This window comes from Ricinus communis, chromosome 4 (assembly GCF_019578655.1).
Source record: "Ricinus communis isolate WT05 ecotype wild-type chromosome 4, ASM1957865v1, whole genome shotgun sequence".
In the NCBI taxonomy this organism is placed as follows: Eukaryota; Viridiplantae; Streptophyta; class Magnoliopsida; order Malpighiales; family Euphorbiaceae; genus Ricinus; species Ricinus communis.
In genome coordinates, this window is record NC_063259.1 from 9796589 (window position 1) to 9821461 (window position 24873).

The 24873-nt window shown below is 35.0% G+C and overlaps 1 protein-coding gene across 1 annotated transcript; it reads left to right on the forward strand.

The window, feature by feature from the left end:
* The first annotated feature begins 7963 nt into the window (after window positions 1-7963).
* Window positions 7964-9031, forward strand: LOC125369832. The gene is made up of 2 exons (XM_048373102.1): window positions 7964-8544; window positions 8791-9031. The coding sequence occupies exons 1-2, from the start codon at window positions 7964-7966 to the stop codon at window positions 9029-9031; spliced, it is 822 nt and encodes a 273-aa protein (XP_048229059.1).
* The last annotated feature ends 15842 nt before the right edge of the window (window positions 9032-24873 follow it).

Genomic DNA, 24873 nt, shown 5'->3' on the forward strand with positions numbered 1-24873 from the left:
TTCATAAATATAAACGTTTTACGGGGTTATTTTCATATATCGACAAATATACCCCTTTTACGGGGTTATTTTCTCATACTCACAAATATACCCCTTTTACGGGGTTATTTAGTTCGATTGATAAATATCCCCGTACTACGGGGTTGTTTTATCATATTAGAAAATTTACCCCATCTACGAGGCTATTTTCTCAGACTCGCAATTACACTACTTTTATGCTGTTGTTTTCTGAGATTCATAAATATACACGGTTTACGGGGTTATTTTCTTATATTGATAAATATACCACTTTTACACGGTCATTTTCTCATATTAAATTATTAGCACTATTATGGGGTAGTTTTATCAAATTCATAAATTTAAAGGTTTTGTGGGGTTATAATCTGGGTTATTTCCTTATATCGTCAAATAAACCTCTTTTACGGGGTTGTTTTGTCATATTATAAAATTAAACCATTTAAGGGGTTATTTTCTCATACTCGCAAATATACCAAAATTACAGGGTTGTTTTCTCGTATTAAGAAATTATCCCTCTTGCGAGGCTGTCAGACTCGCAATTACACTAGTTTTACTAGGTTATTTTCTCAAATTCATAAATATACACGTTTTACGGGGTTATTTTCTAATATTCATAAATATACAACTTTTCGGAGTCATTTTCTCATATTTAATTATTAGCACTATTAAGGTGTTATATTGTCAAATTCATAAATTTACACGTTTTACGGGGTTATTTTCTCATATCGACAAATATACCCCTTTTACAGGGTTGTTTTCTCATACTCTAAAATTAACCAATTTAAGGGGTTGTTTTCTCATACTCACAAGTATACCAAAATTACGAGGTTATTTTCTCCAATTGACAAATATCCTTGTATTACAATGTTGTTTTCTCATATTCATAAATTTACCCCTTCTAGGAGGCTGTTTTCTCAGACTCGCAATTACACTACTTTTACGGGGTTGTTTTCTCATATTATAAAATTAACCCATTTAAGGAGTTGTTTTCTCATTCTCACAAATATACCAAAATTACGGGTTTATTTTCTCCGATTGATTAATACCCCGTATTACGGGGTTATTTTCTCATATTATAAAATTAACCCATTTAAGGAGTTGTTTTCTCATACTCACAAATATACCAAAATTATGGGGTTATTTTCTCCGATTGATAAATATCCCCGTATTACGGGGTTATTCTTTGTTATTGGAAAATTTATCCTATCTACGAGGTTGTTTTCTCAGATTGGCAATTACAATACTTTTACGCAGTTGTTTTCTCATATTCATAAATATACATGGTTTACGGGGTTATTTTCTTATATTGATTTAATACACCACTTTTATGTGGTCGTTTTCTCATATTAAACTATTAGCACTATTATGGGGTTGTTTTGTCAAATTCTTAAATTTACACGTTTTACGGGATTATTTTCTTATATCGACAAATATACCCCTTTTACGGAGTTGTTTTCTCATATTCACAAATATACCAAAATTAGAGGGTTATTTTCTACGATTGACAAATATCCCCGTATTGTGGTATTGTTATCTTATATTAAAAATTTACCCTTCCTCAGAACACCCTTAGTTGTAATAATAATAATAATTCTATATATATATATATATATATATATATATTTAAAAAAAAAAAATCCCTTCTTTTTCTCCTCCCTCTCTCTCTTTTCCTTCCTCTCTCCCCTTCCCCCTCCTTCTCCTTTTTCCTTCCTTCTCCTCCCAGTACCCCATCGCTCCCCTTTCCCCTGCCTCACATGGCCAGTCGCACCTGGCCCTCCCCGCTTCCTTCCCGGCCGACGCCGACCAAAGGCTAGGGGAGGCCGCCATTGTTGGTTCGGCCTCCGCCCTTCCGCAAACCGACGCCGGAATCGGACTTCCCATCCCCAAAAACCCCGGAAGCAACCCTCCTCCGCTTGGAAAATCCTTGCCGTTGGAAAGTGTCGCGTGAGCAGCGACTTTCCGGCCCCGATCCGCCGCCTTCCGGCCACTTTCCGGCCAAAACTCTTGTACTTCCGAACTCCCCGCAACTTGAGCTTCAGAGGCGCCCGGATTTGAATTCGACATCACATGGACCGGCCCAACCCCAAGAGTTTTCCGACGCTAAATATTTTAATTTTTAACTCAGTATAATTTTATTAGACTCGAAAATTTTGTTATAATATTAGAAAGTTATCGTGACTATTAATTTCTTGTGTTGGGTAGTTTAAAAATAAATCAAATTAAATTGTTCGGGTTGTGGTGTTTTGGAGTCGGAAAATATTAGTGCGATTCTTGTGTCCGCCCCCGTTATTAAATTCCAAAGCATGTCCGATATGTTTTTATGTGTCCCGGACCCGAATTACGGGGGTAAATATCCGAATTTAGGGAGGTTCACAAATTTCGGTAATCCCTCGAGTCCAATTTAATTCTAAGCAATGACCTTAGGGTCTAAGTCTAGGAAAAATTTTCGAATGTCTATTAATTGTATGTCTTTTGTTATTAGATAATTCAGCCTTCCCGCCACCTCCACCCGAGGCGAGGAGCGATCATGAACGCTGCTAGATCAGTGAGTTAAAGTCATTTAATCATTGCACTATTGCTAAGTCTGATTTAATATGCTATTTTGAAAGTTCATGCATAATATGATTATTAGTATCGCAAAATAAATGATTTCACTTGATTATTAATATTTGAAATAATATAAATATTATTATTAGTATGTTATAATAAGATAAACGTTATTATTTTTCCCTCACAAATTTCACGTTGTTTTACCTTAAATCTTTAATCTTTATTTCGATATGTGTTGGTTGAGTTCATCAGATACTAATATTTATTATATGTGATGATTGCGAATTGGGAAATGTGGCTTGTAGAACATGCCTACCGATGGGTTACATCAGATCGCGCGCACTTGAATGATCATGGATATAAGGTTATTATGAATTTGTCTGCCCTGATCGAGCTTGCTCTCTGGGCTGAGTTCAGTTGATTGCCGGAGTTAAGGTCCCTGATCGAGCAATGCTCTCTGGGCGCCGACTTATTTGGAATTCAAGTGTTCAGGCTGGAGGTAAGGACCCTGATCGAGCTTGCTCTTTGGGCGCCAGACCTGTTGGATTAAGAGAGCCGAAAGGCTACTAGAATTTGGGGTTTAGGGTTCTACCGAGCCACTCGTCCTGAAAAGAAAAGAAACAAAGATATTTATTTATTTATTTATTTATTTCATTATGGTATGATGACATCATGATTTCTGTTTATGTTCAGGGTTTGATATATGGACTCGAATAATTAATATTTCCTGTGAAGACTGCAATAGTCTCTAGATTATTTGATTTATCTTACTCTAGACCCATACCCTTGTAATTTTTTCAGGTGATAGTTAAAGACCTTCGCCATCGCACATTCGACAAATCACTTCTTCTTCTTCGGACTTTTGTAATTATCTTGTACTTATATACTTGTCATTTTTACTCTAGAGTATCCGCAGTAAGAAATTTTAAAATTTATATAACTTTTCTGACTTCTGTTGGTAGTATGATGATGTATTATGCAAGACAATTATAACTACTTTATATTTGGTTAATTGTATATATGGATTTGCGGGTTGGTAAGGCTTACTACGGGCTCGGTGGCCTTAAGCCTACCCATTCCCTAAGGTTTACCACGGGCCCCCAAAGTGGGTCGTGACAAAGTTGGTATCGAGCTTAGGTTAAGTTTTTCCTTCCGACCTAGGTTAGCTTTCTAAACCATCGCGAAACTAGGATAAATTGAGTATGTCCTTGCATGTTTCGTTGATTCTAGTATCTCGCTATCGTTAGAGAGTCCGTTGGGTTAATAGCTTGTTGTTCATTTTCGGCTCTTGCCAATGCCGAGAACCCGAGCGACTGCAACTGCAGCATCGGCCCAGGAAGGCGAAGATGAGTTTTCTGCTCAGACGGCTCCTCCGGACCCAGCCCATGGTACCGAAGGTAGGCCTCGGTACCGCCCAACCAGATCAAGGCGAGGCTCAGGAGGTACATGGTGCCGGTGAAATTCCAGTGGAGGCTTTTGTGTCCAGATGACCGGGATGCAGAGGGCTTTAGAGCGTTTGCTAGCCTTTCAAAGAAGTAGAGGGTCGCCTGTGGTGCGGAAGCCGTGTTAGTGGGTCCGGTATCAGGAATCCGGACGATGTCCCTATGTCTGAGTATACCAAGTTAAGACCTGTGGAGTTTGATGGGATAGCTGGAGACCCTCTGGACTTTTTGGATGAGGTTGAAAAGAGGGCGCCCTGACGTAATCGTTTCGACAGGGAGGACCATCGAGATGGCCGGGTTTTCCTTGAAGGGAATAGCATCCCCGTGGTTCGGAGATTATATCCGCCCTTTCCGGATGGGTTGTCGTGGAGGCAATTCAGGAGATGATTCGAAGAGTACTTCATCCCTTTCAAAGGTGTAAGGCAGGAGTACAGGGAGAGGTTTGAAAGGTTAGTCAAGGGAGAATCATCCGTGGTCGAGTACACCGTGCAATTTGTTCACCGAGTAGGTATGCACCATATGCCGGGGACCGAGGAGCGTAAGAACAAGAATACATTTCGGTGGCTCGGCCCGAGTTTGTTTCCTTGGTTCAATCTAGGAGGAGCGGCTTCCTAGAAGTTACCCGACATGGCGAGGCGATGGAGATGACGCTACGAGGGTTTAGTCAAGGGACCGACGATTGTAGGAAAAAGAAAACCGTGGTTGAGGGTCACCCAGGCGCACTGTCAGGCCGACTATGGTAGTGGAAGTTACTCGCTGCACCACCAGCACTGCATGAGAGGTCACCGTGTCCAAAGAAAGGGTAGGCATAATCGGAGGAGTAATCGAGTATTTCGACCGGTCGTGGCTTCAAAGTGGGTGAGTTCAAAGCTACAAGAAGACTAGTTCCGGGGCCGACTTGTTTGGATGTGTGGCAGGTCACATCAGGGACCGTGCCTAACGTCCAGTGGAGCCTGTTTTAGGTGTGGTGAGATGGGACATATGGCTCGAGAGTGTCCTCGCTATTTCGGTCGACCAGCTTTTCCGCAAGGCTCGTCCGCTAGTGCGACCCGACCAGCTTTTCCTGCAACCCCGGGACATTTTCAAGATGGATCTCAGTTTGTTGGCCAGCAGGGCCGTAGTTTTGGAGGTAGATCTTCAGGAGGCCGGTCTGGGGGCAGGGTTCAAGGTCGAGCCTGTGGTCTCAACAACAGTCGGGGGCAAGCTAGAGTGTTCACCCTCACTCCTCAAGATGCGCGAGCCTCAAATGCCGGGTGTCGTACTATTCTTGTTTGTCATTCCGAGGCTAGAGTTTTGTTAGACCCTGGGGCTACCCATTCTTTCAGACGCCTAGTTTTGCCTTAAGATTGGATGTCCAAATTGCTAGGCTTCCACCATGTCGGCCACTACGCCTGCTAAGTGAGGCCTTAGAGACCGATGTCGTATCCGTCGTGTCCGGTGTCCGTTGAGGGTCGAGATTTGGTTACGACCTAATTCTTTTTAGATGTGATGGATTTTGATGTGATTTTAGGAATGGATTGGTTAGCTTTGCATTTCGCCATGTTGGATCGCCGGGAGAAACAAGTGACTTTCGAATTCCTGGAGACTCGAGTTCTATTTTAAAGGTGAGCGGATACCTTCTTCCACGAATCTCGTGGCGACAGAAGCGGATGCTTCACGGATGTCGTGGATATTTGGCTTTGGTTAGGGATACCTCTGCAAGGAAAGGTTGCGTCAAGACGCTCCGGTGGTTTGCGAGTTTCCTGATGTGTTTCCAGAAGAACTACCTGGATTGCCGCCCAATAGAGAGATAGAATTCTGTATCGACGTGATACCGGGTACAACACCTATTTCTTTGCCGCCCTATCGAATGGCATCGGCCGAGTTAAGAGAGCTAAAGGAGCAGTTGCAAGACCTCCTAGGTAAGGGTTTCATTAGACCTAGTACGTCTCCTTGGGGTGCTCCTGTTCTGTTCGTAAAGAAGAAGGATGGTACCTTGCGTCTCTACATCGACATCTAAGAATCAATAAGGCGACGATTCAGAATCGACCGCTTCCCTCGCATCGATGACCTATTCGATCAACTTCAGGGAGCTGTGTATTTCTCCAAGATTGATTTGCGATCGGGGTATCACCAGTTGAGGATTCATAGTGAAGACGTGCCAAAGACGGCGTTCAGGACGCGTTATGGGCATTATGAGTTTCTAGTGATGTCGTTTGGACTCACTAATGGCCCTGCGGCTTTTATGGATTTGATGAATCGAGTGTTCAAGGAATTTCTGGATCGTTTTGTCATCGTATTCATTGATGATATCTTGGTTTATTCCAAAAGCGAAGAGGAGCATGCGTGGCACTTGAGGATAGTACTTCAGACTTTGAGGGAACATCAATTGTACGCTAAGTTCTCCAAGTGCGAGTTCTGGTTGGAAAGCGTTGCTTTTCTGGGGCACATAGTGTCTAAAGAGGGTATTCAGGTGGACCCTAAGAAAGTGGAGGCAGTGACTGATTGGCAGAGGCCAACTTCAGTGACTGAAGTGCGTAGCTTTCTAGGGTTGGCAGGCTACTACCGTCGATTTGTGCAAGACTTTTCGAGGATAGCAGCGCCTTTGACTAAGTTGACTCAGAAGAATGTCAGGTTTCAGTGGACTGACGCGTGTGAGAGAAGCTTTCAAAAGTTGAAGGACTGTTTGACTTCAGCTCCGGTGTTGACCTTACCTTCTGGGACTGGTGGATTCACGGTGTATTGCGACGCTTCTAGAGTGGGTTTGGGTTGTGTTCTGATGCAAAATGGAAAGGTAATAGCTTATGCGTCTAGGCAATTGAAGAAGCATGAACAAAATTACCCGACCCACGATTTGGAGATGGCAGCAGTAATTTTTGCATTAAAGATTTGGAGGCACTATCTCTATGGAGAGACGTGCGAGATTTATACGGATCATAAAAGCTTAAAGTATATTTTTCAACGTATGATTTGAACATGAGGCGGAGAAGGTGGTTAGAGCTTCCAAGGACTATGATTGTAATATTCTCTACCACCCGGGTAATGCGAATGTTGTGGTCGATGCTTTGAGGTGAAGCTCAGAGGTAGTCTTGCTCATGTCAGTGTAGAAGAGACCGGCCAAGGGTTGCATGAACTGTATGATCAAGGGTTTCGGTGGAAATATTAGAATCGGTGTGTTGTTAGCACATTTCGTGGTTAGGTCTCGTGGTTGTAATCAGATGGCTCGAATCGGGACCCATGATTGCGTAAAATCTTGGAAGATGTGCGCAGTGGTCGAGCTAATAACTTTGTTATAAATGATGATGGCACCCTCATGATGGGCTCTAGGTCATGTGTTCCCGATGTGAATAATCTCGGAAGGAGATTTTAGAAGAAGCTCAACGTATAACTTACAACAGGCATCCGGGCTCCACAAAGATGTACCATGATTTGAAAGGAAATTATTGGTGGAGCGGGATGAAGATAGATGTAGCGAGTTTGTCTCCAAATGTCCGACGTGTCGGCCAGGTTAAATTAGAGCATCGGCCGTCCGGTTTATCGCACCGCTTCCTATACCGGAGTGGAAATGGGAAAGGATTACTATGGATTTTGTATCAGTTTACCCAAGACTTCGGTTATGACTCCATCCGGGTAATTGTGGATCGATTGACTAAGTCAGCGATTTTCTTCCCAGGTAAAGACTACCTACTCCGAGCTAAGTATGCAAGAGTGTATCCGGAAAGGATTGTTTCACTTTCATAAGTGTCCGGGTGCATTTACTTCAAGGTTTTGGAAAAAGTTACAAGAGGAACTTGGTACCAGGTTGGACTTCAGTACGGCCTTCCATCCTCAGACGGACGGACAATCAGAAAGGACTATTCAGACCTTAGAGGATATGCTTCGGATGTGCGTGATAGACTTTGGTGGTCAATGGGATTGGTATCTACCGTTGGTCGAATTCGCGATAATAACAAATTTATCATGCAAGTATCAAAATGGCACCTTCGAGGGCCTTGTATGGTCGGAAGTGTAGATCCCCCGTATGTTGGGAAGAAGTTGGTGAACGGAAGTTAGCAGGATCGGAATTGGTTCAGATCACTTCAGAAAAGATTCCGGTTATTCGCGAGCGACTGAAGACAGCTTTTAGTAGGCAGAAAAGTTATGCGGATCCAAAGCGGAAGCACGTGGAATTCAGTGTTGGGGAATATGTATTCTTGAAGGTGTCTCCTATGCGTGGTGTGTTGTGGTTTGGCAAGAAGGGCAAATTGGCACCTCGTTATGTGGGACCCTTTGAGATTATTGGCAGAATTGGAGATGTGGCATACAAACTAGACTTGCCACCGAACTTCTCGCACGTGCATCCGGTATTCCACATATCGATGTTAAGAAAGTATATTTCAGACCCTTCGCATGTGTTACAACCGCAAAATGTGGGAGTTGGTGAAGATTTGACTTACGAGGAGCAGCCAGTCAGGATCGTGGATACTCAAGTTCGCCAGCTGCGCTCTAAAATTATTCCGATGGTCAAGGTTTTGTGGCGAAATCTTTTGTCTGAAGAGTGTACCTGGGAAACCGAGTAGGAAATGAGAAGCCTCTACCCTCATTTATTTCAATCCTAAGTGGGCCATGGTTTAAAATTCGAGGTCGAATTTTTCTTCTAAGGGGGGTAGAATGTAACACCCTTAGTTGTAATAATAATAATAATTCTATATATATATATTTAAAAAAAAAAAAATCCCTCCTTTTTCTCCTCCCTCTCTCTCTTTTCCTTCCTCTCTCCCCTTCCCCTCTCCTTCTCCTTTTTCCTTCGTTCTCCTCCCAGCCCACCGCCTCCCCATTCTCTGCCTCCGCAAGACCGCCATTGTCGCAGCCCTGTCCTCCCCGCTTCCTTCCGCCGACGCCGACCAAAGGCTAGGGGGAGGTCGCCATTGTCGGTTCGGCCTCCCCGCCATGCGTTTCTTTCCGCAAACCGACGGCCGAATCTGACTCCCATCCCCAAAACCCCGGAAGCAACCCTCCTCCGCTTGAAAATCCTTGCCGGCACTTTGGAAAGTGTCGCGTGAGCAGCGACTTTCCGCCCCGATCCGCCGCCTTCCGGCCCACTTTTCGCCAAAACTCTTGTACTTGGACTCCCGCAACTTGAGCTTCATGAGGCGCCCGGATTTGAATTCCGACACTATTGGCGGGACCGGCCCGAACCCCAAAGTGTTTGGACGCTGAATATTTTAATTTTTAACTCAGATAATTTTATTAGACTCGAAAATTTTGTTATAATATTAGAAAGTTATTGTGACTATTAATTTCTTGTGTTGGGTAGTTTAAAAATAAATCAAATTAAATTGTCAGGTGTTTTGGAGCCTGGAAAATATTAGTGCAGCTCTTGTGGTCTGCCTCGCTATTAAATTCCAAAGCATGTCCGATATGTTTTTGCAGTGTCCTGACCCGATTTACGGGGGGTAAATATCCAGAATTTAAGGGAGGTTCACAACTTTCTAATCCTCGAGTCCAATTTAATTCTAGCAAATGACCTTAGGGTCTAAGTCTAGGAAAAATTTTCGAATGTCTATTAATTGTATGTCTTTTGTTATTAGATAATTCCAGCCTTTCCCGCCAGCTCCACCCGAGGCGTAGGAGCGGATCGCGAACGCTAGATCGCTGAGTTAAAGTCATTTAATCATTGCACTATTGCTAAGTCCGATTTAATATGCTATTTTGAAAGTTCATGCATAATATGATTATTAGTATCGCAAAATAAATGATTTCACTTGATTATTAATATTTGAAATAATATAAATATTATTATTAGTATGTTATAATAAGATAAACGTTATTATTTTTCCCTCACAAATTTCACGTTGTTTTACCTTAAATCTTTAATCTTTATTTCGATATGTGTTGGTTGAGTTCATCAGATACTAATATTTATTATATGTGATGATTGCGAATTGGGAAATGTGGCTTGTAGAACATGCCGCCCGATGGTTACACTCGTGACCGCGCAAGACTTACCAAGTAATGATCATGGATATAAGGTTATTATGAATTTGTCTGCCCTGATCGAGCTTGCTCTCTGGGCTGAGTTCAGTTGATTGCCGGAGTTAAGGTCCCTGATCGAGCAATGCTCTCTGGGCGCCGGCTTATTTGGAATTCAAGTGTTCACGCTGGAGGTAAGGACCCTGATCGACCTTGCTCTCTGGGCGCCAGACCTGTTGGATTAAGAGAGCCGAAAGGCTACTAGAATTTGGGGTTTAGGGTTCTACCGAGCCACTCGTCCCGAAAAGAAAAGAAACAAAGATATTTTTATTTATTTATTTATTTCATTATGGTATGATGACATCATGATTTCTGTTTATGTTCAGGGTTTGATATATGGACTCGAATAATTAATATTTCCTGTGAAGACTGCAATAGTCTCTAGATTATTTGATTTTATCTCACTCTCGAGACTGACAGTCTCAGTTGTAATTTTTTTCAGGTGATAGTTAAAGACCTTCGCCATCGCCGACATTCGACAAATTCGAGCTTCTTCTTCTTCTGACTTTTGTAATTATCTTGTACTTATATACTTGCCATTTTTACTCTAGAGTATCCGCAGTAGGAAAGTTTAAAATTTATATAACTTTTCTGACTTCTGTTGGTAGTATGATGATGTATTATGCAAGACAATTATGACTACTTTATATTTGGTTAATTGTATATATGGATTTGCGGGTTGGTAAGGCTTACTACGGGTTTCGGTGGCCTTAAGCCTACCCATTCCCTAGTGCCGGTCACGGGCCCCCAAAGTGGGTCGTGACACCTTCTACAAGGCTATTTTCTCAAACTCGCAATTACAGTACTTTTACGGGGTTGTTTTCTGATATTCATAAATATACACGCTTTACGGGCTTATTTTCTTATATTGATAAATTTACCATTTTTACGGAGTCGTTTTCTCATATTAAATAATTAGCACTATAATGGGGTTATTTTCTCAAATCTATAAATTTACACGTTTTTCGAGGTTATTCTCTTATATCGACAAATATTCCCCTTTTACGGGGTTATTTTCTCATGTTATAAAATTAACCCATTTAATAGGTTGTTTTCTCACATACTCACAAATATACCAAAATTACGGGGTTATTTTCTCCGATCAATAAATATCACCAGACATTACGGGGTTGTTTTCTTTTATTAAAAATTTACCTCTTCTACGAGGTTATTTTCATTGCATCAATTATACTACTTTTACGGGGTTTGTTTCCTCAGATTCATAAATATACACGTTTTACGGAGTTATTTTCTTATATCGACCAATATACCCTTGTTACGGGGTTGTTTTCTCAAACTAAAAAATATACCAAAAGTACGGGGTTATTTTCTACGATATATAAATATGCCCGTATTACGGGGTTGTTTTTCTCATATTAAAATTTACACCTTCTACGAGGCTGCTTTCTCAGACTCACAATTACAGTACTTTTATGGGGTTGTTTTCTCATATTCATAAATATAAACGTTTTACGGGGTTATTTTCATATATCGACAAATATACCCCTTTTACGGGGTTATTTTCTCATACTCACAAATATACCAAAATTACGGGGTTATTTAGTTCGATTGATAAATATCCCCGTACTACGGGGTTGTTTTATCATATTAGAAAATTTACCCCATCTACGAGGCTATTTTCTCAGACTCGCAATTACACTACTTTTATGCTGTTGTTTTCTGAGATTCATAAATATACACGGTTTACGGGGTTATTTTCATATATTGATAAATATACCACTTTTACACGGTCATTTTCTCATATTAAATTATTAGCACTATTATGGGGTAGTTTTGTCAAATTCATAAATTTAAAGGTTTTGTGGGGTTATAATCTGGGTTATTTCCTTATATCGTCAAATAAACCTCTTTTACGGGGTTGTTTTGTCATATTATAAAATTAAACCATTTAAGGGGTTGTTTTCTCATACTCGCAAATATACCAAAATTACAGGGTTGTTTTCTCGTATTAAGAAATTATCCCTTCTGCGAGGCTGTTTTCTCAGACTCGCAATTATACTACTTTTACGAGGTTATTTTCTCAAATTCATAAATATACACGTTTTACGGGGTTATTTTCTAATATTGATAAATATACCACTTTTCGGAGTCATTTTCTCATATTTAATTATTAGCACTATTAAGGTGTTATATTGTCAAATTCATAAATTTACACGTTTTACAGGGTTATTTTCTTATATCGACAAATATACCCCTTTTAGAGGGTTGTTTTCTCATACTCTAAAATTAACCAATTTAAGGGGTTGTTTTCTCATACTCACAAGTATACCAAAATTACGAGGTTATTTTCTCCAATTGACAAATATCCTTGTATTACGATGTTGTTTTCTCATATTCATAAATTTACCCCTTCTAGGAGGCTGTTTTCTCATACTCGCAATTACACTACTTTTACGGGGTTGTTTTCTCATATTATAAAATTAACCCATTTAAGGAGTTGTTTTCTCATTCTCACAAATATACCAAAATTACGGGGTTATTTTCTCCGATTGATTAATACCCCGTATTACGGGGTTATTTTCTCATATTATAAAATTAACCCATTTAAGGAGTTGTTTTCTCATACTCACAAATATACCAAAATTATGGGGTTATTTTCTCCGATTGATAAATATCCCCGTATTACGGGGTTATTCTTTGTTATTGGAAAATTTATCCTATCTACGAGGTTGTTTTCTCAGATTGGCAATTACAATACTTTTACGCAGTTGTTTTCTCATATTCATAAATATACATGGTTTACGGGGTTATTTTCTTATATTGATTTAATACACCACTTTTATGTGGTCGTTTTCTCATATTAAACTATTAGCACTATTATGGGGTTGTTTTGTCAAATTCTTAAATTTACACGTTTTACGGGATTATTTTCTTATATCGACAAATATACCCCTTTTACGGAGTTGTTTTCTCATATTCACAAATATACCAAAATTAGAGGGTTATTTTCTACGATTGACAAATATCCCCGTATTGTGGTATTGTTATCTTATATTAAAAAATTTACCCCTTCTACAAGGCTATTTTCTCAAACCGCAATTACAAGATTTCTTTACGGGGTTGTTTTTCGATATTCATAAATATACACGCTTTACGAGCTTATTTTCTTATATTGATAAATTTACCATTTTTACGGAGTCGTTTTCTCATATTAAATAATTAGCACTATAATGGGGTTATTTTCTCAAATCTATAAATTTACACGTTTTTCGAGGTTATTCTCTTATATCGACAAATATTCCCCTTTTACGGGGTTATTTTCTCATGTTATAAAATTAACCCATTTAATAGGTTGTTTTCTCATACTCACAAATATACCAAAATTACGGGGTTATTTTCTCCGATCAATAAATATCACCGATACGGGTTGTTTTCTTTTATTAAAAATTTACCTCTTCTACGAGGTTATTTTCATGACTGCAATTATACTACTTTTACGGGTTTGTTTCCTCAAATTCATAAATATACACGTTTTACGGAGTTATTTTCTTATATCGACCAATATACCCTTGTTACGGGGTTGTTTTCTCAAACTAAAAAATATACCAAAAGTACGGGGTTATTTTCTACGATATATAAATATGCCCGTATTACGGGGTTGTTTTTCTCATATTAAAATTTACACCTTCTACGAGGTCGCTTTCTCGGACTCATACAATTACAAGATCTTTTACGGGTTGTTTTCTCATATTCATAAATATAAACGTTTTACGGGGTTATTTTCATATATCGACAAATATACCCCTTTTACGGGGTTATTTTCTCATACTCACAAATATACCAAAATTACGGGGTTATTTAGTTCGATTGATAAATATCCTGCATTTACGGGTTGTTTTATCATATTAGAAAATTCCACCATCCACGAGGCTATTTTCTCGGACTCGCAATTACACTACTTTTATGTCGTTGTTTTCCGAGATTCATAAATATACACGGCCATTTCGGGTTATTTTCATATATTGATAAATATACCACTTTTACACGGTCATTTTCTCATATTAAATTATTAGCACTATTATGGGGTAGTTTTGTCAAATTCATAAATTTAAAGGTTTTGTGGGGTTATTATCTGGGTTATTTCCTTATATCGTCAAATAAACCTCTTTTACGGGGTTGTTTTGTCATATTATAAAATTAACCCATTTAAGGGGTTGTTTTCTCATACTCGCAAATATACCAAAATTACAGGGTTGTTTTCTCGTATTAAGAAATTATGCCTTCTGCGAGACTGTTTTCTCAGACTTGCAATTACACTACTTTTACGAGGTTATTTTCTCAAATTCATAAATATACACGTTTTACGGGTTATTTTCTAATATTGATAAATATACCACTTTTACGGAGTCATTTTCTCATATTTAATTATTAGCACTATTAAGGTGTTATATTGTCAAATTCATAAATTTACACGTTTTACGGGGTTATTTTCTCATATCGACAAATATACCCCTTTTACAGGGTTGTTTTCTCATACTCTAAAATTAACCAATTTAAGAGGTTGTTTTCTCATACTCACAAATATACCAAAATTACGAGGTTATTTTCTCCAATTGACAAATATCCTTGTATTACGATGTTGTTTTCTCATATTCATAAATTTACCCCTTCTAGGAGGTCGCAATGCTTCTCGTGACCGCAATTACACTACTTTTACGGGGTTGTTTTCTCATATTATAAAATTAACCCATTTAAGGAGTTGTTTTCTCATTCTCACAAATATACCAAAATTACGGGGTTATTTTCTCCGATTGATTAATTCCGACACGGGTTATTTTCTCATATTATAAAATTAACCCATTTAAGGAGTTGTTTTCTCATACTCACAAATATACCAAAATTATGGGGTTATTTTCTCCGATTGATAAATATCCCCGTATTACGGGGTTATTTTTGTTATTGGAAAATTTATCCTATCTACGAGGTTGTTTTCTCATATTGGCAATTACAATACTTTTACGCAGTTGTTTTCTCATATTCATAAATATACATGGTTTACGGGGTTATTTTCTTATATTGATTTAATACACCACTTTTATGTGGTCGTTTTCTCATATTAAACTATTAGCACTATTATGGGGTTGTTTTGTCAAATTCTTAAATTTACACGTTTTACGGGATTATTTTCTTATATTGACAAATATACCCCTTTTACGGAGTTGTTTTCTCATATTCACAAATATACCAAAATTAGAGGGTTATTTTCTACGATTGACAAATATCCCCGTATTTACCCCTTCTACAAGGCTATTTTCTCAAACTCGCAATTACAGTACTTTTACGGGGTTGTTTTCTGATATTCATAAATATACACGCTTTACGGGCTTATTTTCTTATATTGATAAATTTACCATTTTTACGGAGTCGTTTTCTCATATTAAATAATTAGCACTATAATGGGGTTATTTTCTCAAATCTATAAATTTACACATTTTTCGAGGTTATTCTCTTATATCGATAAATATTCCCCTTTTACGGGGTTATTTTCTCATGTTATAAAATTAACCCATTTAATAGGTTGTTTTCTCATACTCACAAATATACCAAAATTACGGGGTTATTTTCTCCGATCAATAAATATCACCGTATTACGGGATTATTTTCTTATATTGATAAATATACCACTTTTACGGGGTCATTTTCTCATATTAATTTATTTGCACTATTATGGGGCTGTTTTCTCAAATTCATAAATATACACGCTTTTTTATTTAGGTTATTGATATCGACAAATATACCCCATTTATTTCAAGTTCTTTTCTTAAATTCAGAAATATACGCATTTTACGAGATTATTTTCTTATATTGATAAATATACCACTTTTACAATGTCGTTTTCTCATATTATATTATTAGCACTATTATGGGGTTATTTTTATAAATTCATAAATATACACCTTTTTACGGGGTTATTATCTTATTTCGACAAATATACCCCTTTTATGGCGTTGTTTTCTCATATTATAAAATTATCCCATTTAATGGGTTGTTTTCTCATATTCAGAAATATACCAAAATCACGGGGTTATTTTCTCATACTCACAAATATACCAAAATTACGGGGTTGTTTTCTCTGATTGATAAATATCCTCATATTACGAGGTTGTTTTCTCAAATTAAAAATTTACCCCTTCTAGGAAGCTGTTTTCTCAGACTCGCAATTACCCTACTTTTGCTGGGTTTTTTCTCAGATTCAGAAATATACACGTTATACGGGGTTATTTTCTTATATTGATAAATATACCACTTTTACGAGATCATTTTCTCATATTAAATTATTAGCACTCTTATGCGATTGTTTTCTCAAATTCATAAATATGAAAGTTTTACGGGTTTATTTTCTTATGTCGATAAGTATACCCCTTTTACTGTGTTGTTTTCAAATATTATAAAATTGTCCCTTTGAAGGGGTTATTTTTTCATACTCACAGTTATACCAAAATTATTGTGTTATTTTTGTCTGATTGATAAATATTCTCGTATTACTGGGCTTGTTTTCTCATATTAAAAAATTTACCCTTTCTACTAAGTTGTTTTCTCATACTCGCAATTTCACTAGTTTTACGGGGTTGTTTCTCAGATTCAAAAATATAAACATTTTACGAGGTTATTTTCTTATATTGACAAATATACCACTTTTACGTTATCGTTTTCTCATATTAAATTATTAGCACTATTATGGAGCTGTTTTCTCAAAGTCATAAATATACACGTTTTATGAGTTTATTTTCTTATATCGATAAATATACCCCATTTACGGGGTTGTTTTCTCAAATTCATAAATATACACGTTTTACGAGATTATTTTTTTATATTGTTAAATATACCAGTTTTACTAGGTCATTTTCTCATGTTAAATTATTAGCACTATTATGGGGTTGTTTTCGTAAATTTATAAATATACACATTTTACGGGGTTATTTTCTTATATCGACAAATATACCCCATATACGTGGTTGCTTTCTCATATTATAAAATTAATCCATTTAAGGAGTTGTTTCTCATACTCATATACATACCAAAATTACGGGGTAATTTTTTTCGATTTATAAAAATCTCCGTATTACAAGGTTGTTTTCTCCTATTAAAAAATTTACCCCTTCTACGAGGCTATTTTCTCAGACTCGCAATACACTAGTTTTACGGGGTTATTTTCTCTGATTCATAAGTGTACACGTTTTACGGGGTTATTTTCTTATATTGACAAATATACCACTTTTACGGAATCATTTTCTCATATTAAGTTATTAGCACTATTAGGGATGAGCACGGATCGGTCCAATTCGGTTATCAATTAAGCACTAGTACCGTACCAAACCTCGGTTGTTTAAAAATTGAAGGTACCAGACTGCACCAAACATAAAGGATCCATCGCATTTGTACAGAAAATTAATTTACTTGCTAAATGTTCGCCTTGCTATTTCGATTCTAAAAAATTTAAAGAAACACAACTTTAATCTCATCTTTAATCAAACATATTTAGAGAAAATATGATTCCCAACCTAAAGAAAGTAGCATGAAAATATGAATTAAAATTGCAATCGCATTCTTAACAACCTATTTTGCAATTTAGTCACTTGCAAGTATAACAATTCATTCAATGTTCAAATACGAACCATTAAAATATATGTTACTGCTAGCATAAGAATATTTTGCAAATGGCAATCATTAAAATATAATAATTTTCACAATTGCAGCCAACAATCTACCCATCAAAAATAAAAATAAAAAAAAAAGAAAAATATTCGGGACTGAACAACGACGACACAGTTATGGGAAGAGAGAGCGCTAAAAAGGAAGACGTCTACGCGAGCCAATTCTTACTTCTGTATTTTTGCAAGCTAATTATGCGTGGCGCTAAAGAGAAAAACGTCTAGGCGAGCCAATTTCTGCCTTCTTCCTTTTGATTTTCTATCTAGAAATTTCCCTTAGGGATTTTATCTTTCTGAATTGAAAATTGAGAGGTGCGGCGGTGTGTTCTAAAGAGGAAGACGTCTACGCGAGCGAATTTCTTCCTTCTTCCTTTTGATTTTCTATTCAGAAATTTGCCTTAGAGATTTTGTCTTTCTGAATTTCAAAATGGGAGGTACGGCGGTGTATTCTAAAGAGGAAGACGGTGTGTTCAAATTGTTAGGTGTATGCTTGTAATATGTGGGAAGAAAAGATATTACGGTAAAGTTAGTAGATAGTAAATTATAAATTTAGTGTTAGAGTATGTATATTAGTATCAGTATACTATATGATATATTAATATATAACTTATATTTTTTTTATAGAGTATAAAGTACATTATATTATTATAGTTATTTTTAATATGTAGTATTTTTTTTATTTCCGATAATACTTGCTTGAATTATATAAAATGATAAATATAAAATATTTTTATAGAGTATAAAGTATTTTATAACATTATAGTTATTTTTAATAGGTATTATTTATATAATATAAATAATTATTAATAAATATATGTAAAAATTCAGTTCTACGGTTTATCCTGATCAAGACAATACTGATAGGTTCCGTGCACGGTTATGGAACAGTTTTACTAAAGAACCGGTGAGTATAACGTAATAGAAAAAAAATCTTGACTGCCTCAATCTTGCTATAAAAATTTCGGTTATCCTGGCCTCGTATTTTTCTAAGACGATTATACTAGTTCGGTAAGGAATCACCGAGATACATGCTCAACCTTAAGCACTATTATGGGGTTGTTTTATCAAATTCATAAATATACACGTTTTACGAGGTTATTTTCTTATATCGATAAATATACCCATTTACGGGGTTGTTTTCTCAAATTCATAAATATATACGTTTTACGAGATTATTTTCTTATATTGATAAATATACCATTTTTACGGGGTCATTTTCTCATATTAAATTATTAGCATTATTATAGAGTTGTTCAAATTCATAAGTATACACGTTTTACGAGGTTATTTTCTTATACTGATAAATATACCAATTTTACGGGGTCATTTTTTTATGTAAAATCATTAGCACTATTATGGGTTGTTTTATCAAACTCATATATATACACATTTTACGAGGTTATTTTCTTATATGGACAAATATACCATTTTTACGGGAGTCGTATGCTCATATTAAGTTATTAGCACAATTATGGAGTTGTTTTCTCAAACTCATTCATATACACATTTTATGATGTTATTTCTTATATCAACAAATATACTCCATTTATGGGGTTGTTTTCTCAAATTCATAAATACACACGCTTTACGAGGTTATTTTCTTATATTGATAAATATACCACTTTTATGGGGTCGTTTTCTCATAGTAAATTATTAGCACTATTATGGGGTTGTTTTCTCAAAGTCATAAATATACCCGTTTTACAAGGTTATTTTCTTATATAGACAAATATACCACTTTTACGGAGTCGTTTTCTCATATTAAATTATTAGCACTATTATGGGGTTGTTTTCTCAAATTCATAAATATACACGTTTTACGAGATTATTTTCTTATATTGACAAATATACCCCATTTATGGGGTTGTTTTCTAAAAATCTTAAATATACACGTTTTACGAGGTTATTTTCTGATATTGATAAATATACCACTTTTACGTGGTCGTTTTCTCATATTAAATTATTATCACTGTTATGGGGTTGTTTTCTTAAATTCATAAATATATACGTTTTACAGGCTTATTTTCTTATATTAATAAATATACCATTTTTACGAGATCATTTTCTCATATTAATTTATTTACAATATTATAAGGTTGTTTTCTCAAATTCATAAATATACACGTTTTACGAGATTTTTTTCTTACATTGATAAATATATCCTATTTACGGGGTTGTTTTCTCAAATTCATAAATATACACATTTTACGAGGTTATTTTCTTATATTGATAAATATACCAGTTTTACATTTCATTTTCTCATATTAAATTATTAGCACTATTATAGGGTTGTTTTCTCAAATTAATAAATATACATGTTTTACGGGGTTATTTTTTTATATCTATAAATATATCCCTTTTGCGGGGTTGTCTTCTCATATTATAAAATTAACCCATTTAAGGGGTTATTTTCTCATACTCACAACTGTACCAAAATTCCGGGGTTATTTTTTCCGATTGATAAATATCATCGTATTATGGAGTTGTTCTCTCATTTTAAAAAGATTTTCCCCATCTACGAGGCTATTTTCTTAGACTCGTAATTACGCTACTTTTACGGCGTTGTTTTCTCAGATTGATAAATATACACATTTTACGGGGTTATTTTCTTATATTGATAAATATACCACTTTTACGGGGTGGTTTTCTTATATTAAATTATTAGCACTATTATGGGTTTTTTTTTAAATTCATTAATATACAAATTTTACGGAGTTATTTTTTAATTTTTACAAATATACCCCTTGTACTAGGTTGTTTTCTCAAATTCATAATTATACCCGTTTTACGAGGTTATTTTCTTACATTGATAAATATATCCCATTTACGGGGTTGGTTTCTCAAATTCTTAAATATACACGTTATACGAGGTTATTTACTTATATTTAAATATACCAGTTTTACGAGGTCCTTTTGTCATGTAAAATTATTAGCACTATTATGGGGTTGTTTTCTCAAGTTCATAAATATACACGCTTTTACGTGGTTATTTTCTTATATTGACAAATACACCCCTTTTACGGGATTGTTTTCTCATATTATAAAATTAACCTATTTAAGAGGTTGTTTTCTCATATTAAATTATTAGCACTATTATGGAGCTGTTTTCTCAAATTCATAAATATACATATTTTACGAGGTTATTTTCTTATATCGACAAATATACCCATTTGCGGGGTTGTTTTCTCAAATTCATAAATATACACGTTATATGAGGTTATTTACTTATATTGATAAATATATCAGTTTTATGGGATTGTTTTCTCATGTAAAATTATCAGCACTATTAATGGGTTGTTTTCTCAAGTTCATAAATATACATGTTTTTACGGGGGTCATTTTCTAATATCAACAAATATATCCATTTTACGGGGTTGTTTTCTCATATTATAAAATTTACCCATTTAAGGGGTTATTTTCTCATATTATAAAATTAACCCATTTAAAGGGTTGTTTTCTCATACTCACAAATATACCAAAATTACGGGGTTATTTTCTATGATTGATAAATATCCCCGTATTACGGGTTGTTTTCTCAAATTAAAAAATTTACCCCTTCTACGAGGCTGTTTTCTCAAACTCGCAATTACACTAGTTTTTCCAGGTTGTTTTCTCAGATTCATGAATGTACACGTTTTACGGGGTTATTTTCTTATATTGATAAATATACCACTTTTACGGAATCGTTTCTCATACTAAATTATTAGCACTATTATGGGGTTGTTTCCTCAACTTCATTAATATACACGTTATACGAGGTTATTTTCTTATATCTACAGATATAGCCCTTTTACGTGGTTGTTTTCTTAAATTAAATAAATATACACGTTTTACGAGAATATTTTCTTATATTGATAAATATACCAATTCTACGGGGTCGTTTTCTCATATTAAATTATTAGCACTACTATTGGGTTGTTTTCTCAAATTAATAAATATACACGTTTTACAGATTTATTTTCTTATATCTACAAATATACTCTTTTTACGGGGTTGTTTTCTCATATTATAAAATTAATCCATTTAAGGGGTTGTTTTCTCGTACTCACAAATATACCAAAATTGCGGGTTTATTTTCTCTGATTGATAAATATCCCTGTATTATGGAGTTGTTTTCTCATTTTAAAAAAATTTACCCCATCTGCAAGGTTGTTTTCTTAGACTCGCAATTACGCAACTTTTACGGTGTTGTTTTCTCAGATTCATAAATATACCCGCTTTACGGGGTTATTTTCTTATATTTATAAATATACCAGTTTTACGAGGTCATTTTCTCATATTAAATTATTAGCACTATTATGGAGTTGTTTTCTCAAATCCATAAATATACATGTTTTACGGGGTTATTTTCTTATATTGACAAATATACCACTTTTACGATATCGTCTTCTCATATTAAATTATTAGCACTATTATGGAGCTGTTTTCTCAAATTTATAAATATACACGTTTTACGAGGTTATTTTCTTATATTGAAAAATATACCCCATTTACGGGGTTGTTTTCTCAAATTCATAAATATACACAATTTACAAGGTTATTTTCTTATATTGATAAATATACCAGTTTTACAGGCTCGTTCTCTCATCTTAAATTATTAGCACTATTATGGGGTTGTTTCCTTAAAATTTCATAAATATAAAGGTTTTATGGGGTTATTTTCTTATATCGACAAATATAACCCTTTTACGGTGTTGTTTTCTTATATTACAAAATTATCCCATTTAAGAGGTTGTTTTCTCATACTTACAAATACACCAAAATTACGAGGTTATTTTCTCCGATTGATAAATATCCTCGTATTACGGGGTTGTTTTCTCAAATTAAAAAATTTACCCCTTCTACGAGGCTATTTTCTCAAACTTGCAATTACACTAGTTTTACGGGATTTTTTCAGATTCATAAATATACACGTTTTACGGAGTTATTTTCTTATATTGAAAAATATACCACTTTTACGGGATCGTTTTCTCATATTAAATTATTAGCACTATTATGGGGTTGTTTTCTCAAATTCATAAATATACACGTTTTACGGAGTTATTTTCTTATATCGACAAATATACCCCATTTACGAGTTGTTTTATCAAATTCATAAATCTACATATTTTACGAGGTTATTTTCTAATATTGATAAATATACCACTTTTACGGGGTCGTTTTCTCATATTAAATTATTAGCAATATTATGAGGTTGTTTTCTCAAATTCATAAATATACACGTTTTACGGGGTTATTTTCTTATATCTATAAATTCACCCATTTTACGTGGTTGTTTTCTCATATTATAAAATTAACCCATTTAAGGTGTTGTTTTCTGATACTCATAAATATACCAAAATTACGGGGTTATTTTCTCCGATTGATAAATATCCCCGTATTATGGGGTTGTTTTCTCATATTAAAAAATTTACCACTTCTACGAGGTCATAGTGTTTTCTCGACGGTTGCAATTACTAGCTTTTATGGTTGTTTCTAAGATTCATAAATATACACGTTTTATGGTGTTATTTTCTTATATTGACAAATATACCACTTTGACGATATCGTTTTCTCATATTAAATTATTAGCACTATAATGGTGTTGTTTTCTCAAATTCATAAATATACACGTTTTACGAGGTTATTATCTTATATTGATAAGTATACCAATTTTACAGGGTGGTTTTCTTATATTAAATTATTAGCACTATTATGGGGTTGTTTTCTCAAATTCATTAATATATGCGTTTTACGAGATGATTTTCTTATTTTGATAAATATACCCCTTTTACCAAGTTGTTTTCTCATATTATAAAATTAATCAATTTAAGGGGTTGTTTTCTCATACTCAGCAATATACTAAAATTACGGGGTTATGTTCTCCGATTGATAAATATTTCTATATTACGAGATTGTTTTCTCATATTAAAAAATTTACCCCTTCTACGAGGCTGTTTTCTCAGACTCACAATTACACTAATTTTACGGGGTGGTTTTCTCAGATTCATAAATATATACGTTTTATGCGGTTATTTCCTTATATTGACAAATATACCACTTTTACGGGATCATTTTTTCATATTAAATTAATAGCGCTATTATGGGGCTGTTTTCTCAAAGTCATAAATATACATGTTTTACGAGGTTATTTTCTAATATCGACATATATACCCCATTTACTGTGTTGTTTTTTCAAATTCAGAAATATACATGTTTACAAGGTTATTTTCTTATATTGATAAATATACCAGTTTTACGGGGTCGTTTTCTCATATTAAATTATTAGCACTATTATGATGTTGTTTTCTCAAATTTATAAATATACATGTTTTACGGGGTTATTTTCTTATATCGACAAATATACCCCATTTACGGGGTTGTTTTCTCAAATTCAAACATGTACATGTTTTACGAGCTTATTTTCTTATATTGATAAATATACCACTTTTACGGGGTCGTTTTCTCATATTAAATTATTAACACTATTATGAGGCTGTTTTCTCAAATTCATAAATATACATGTTTTACGAGGTTATTTTCTTATATCGACAAATATACCCCTTTTTCGGGGTTGTTTTCTCATATTGTAAAATTAACCCATTTAAGGGGTTGTTATCTCACACTCACAAATATACCTAAATTATGGGGTTATTTTCTCCGATTGATAAACCTTCCCGTATTACGGGGTTGTTTTCTCATATTAAAAAATTTACCCCTTCTATGAGGCTCTTTTCTCACACTCGCAATTACACTAGTTATACGGGTTTTCTTTTCTCAGATTCATAAATATATACGTTTTACGGGGTTATTCTCTTATATTGACAAATATACAACTCTTACGGGATCGTATGTTTTCTCAAATTCATAAATTTACACGTTTTACGAGATTATTTTCTTATATCGAAAAATATACCCCATTTATGAGGTTGTTTTCTCAAATTCATAATTATACATGTTTTACGTGGTTATTTTCTTATATTGATAAATATACCACTTTTACGGGTCGTTTTCTCATACTAAATTATTAGTACTATTATGGGGTTATTTTCTTATATTGATAAATATACGAGTTTTACAGGCTTGTTTTCTCATGTTAGATTATTACCACTATTATGGGGTTGTTTTCTCAAGTTTTCATAAATATAAACGTTTTACGGGGTTATTTTCTTATATCGACAACATACCCCTTACGTGGTTATTTTCCTCATTGATAAATA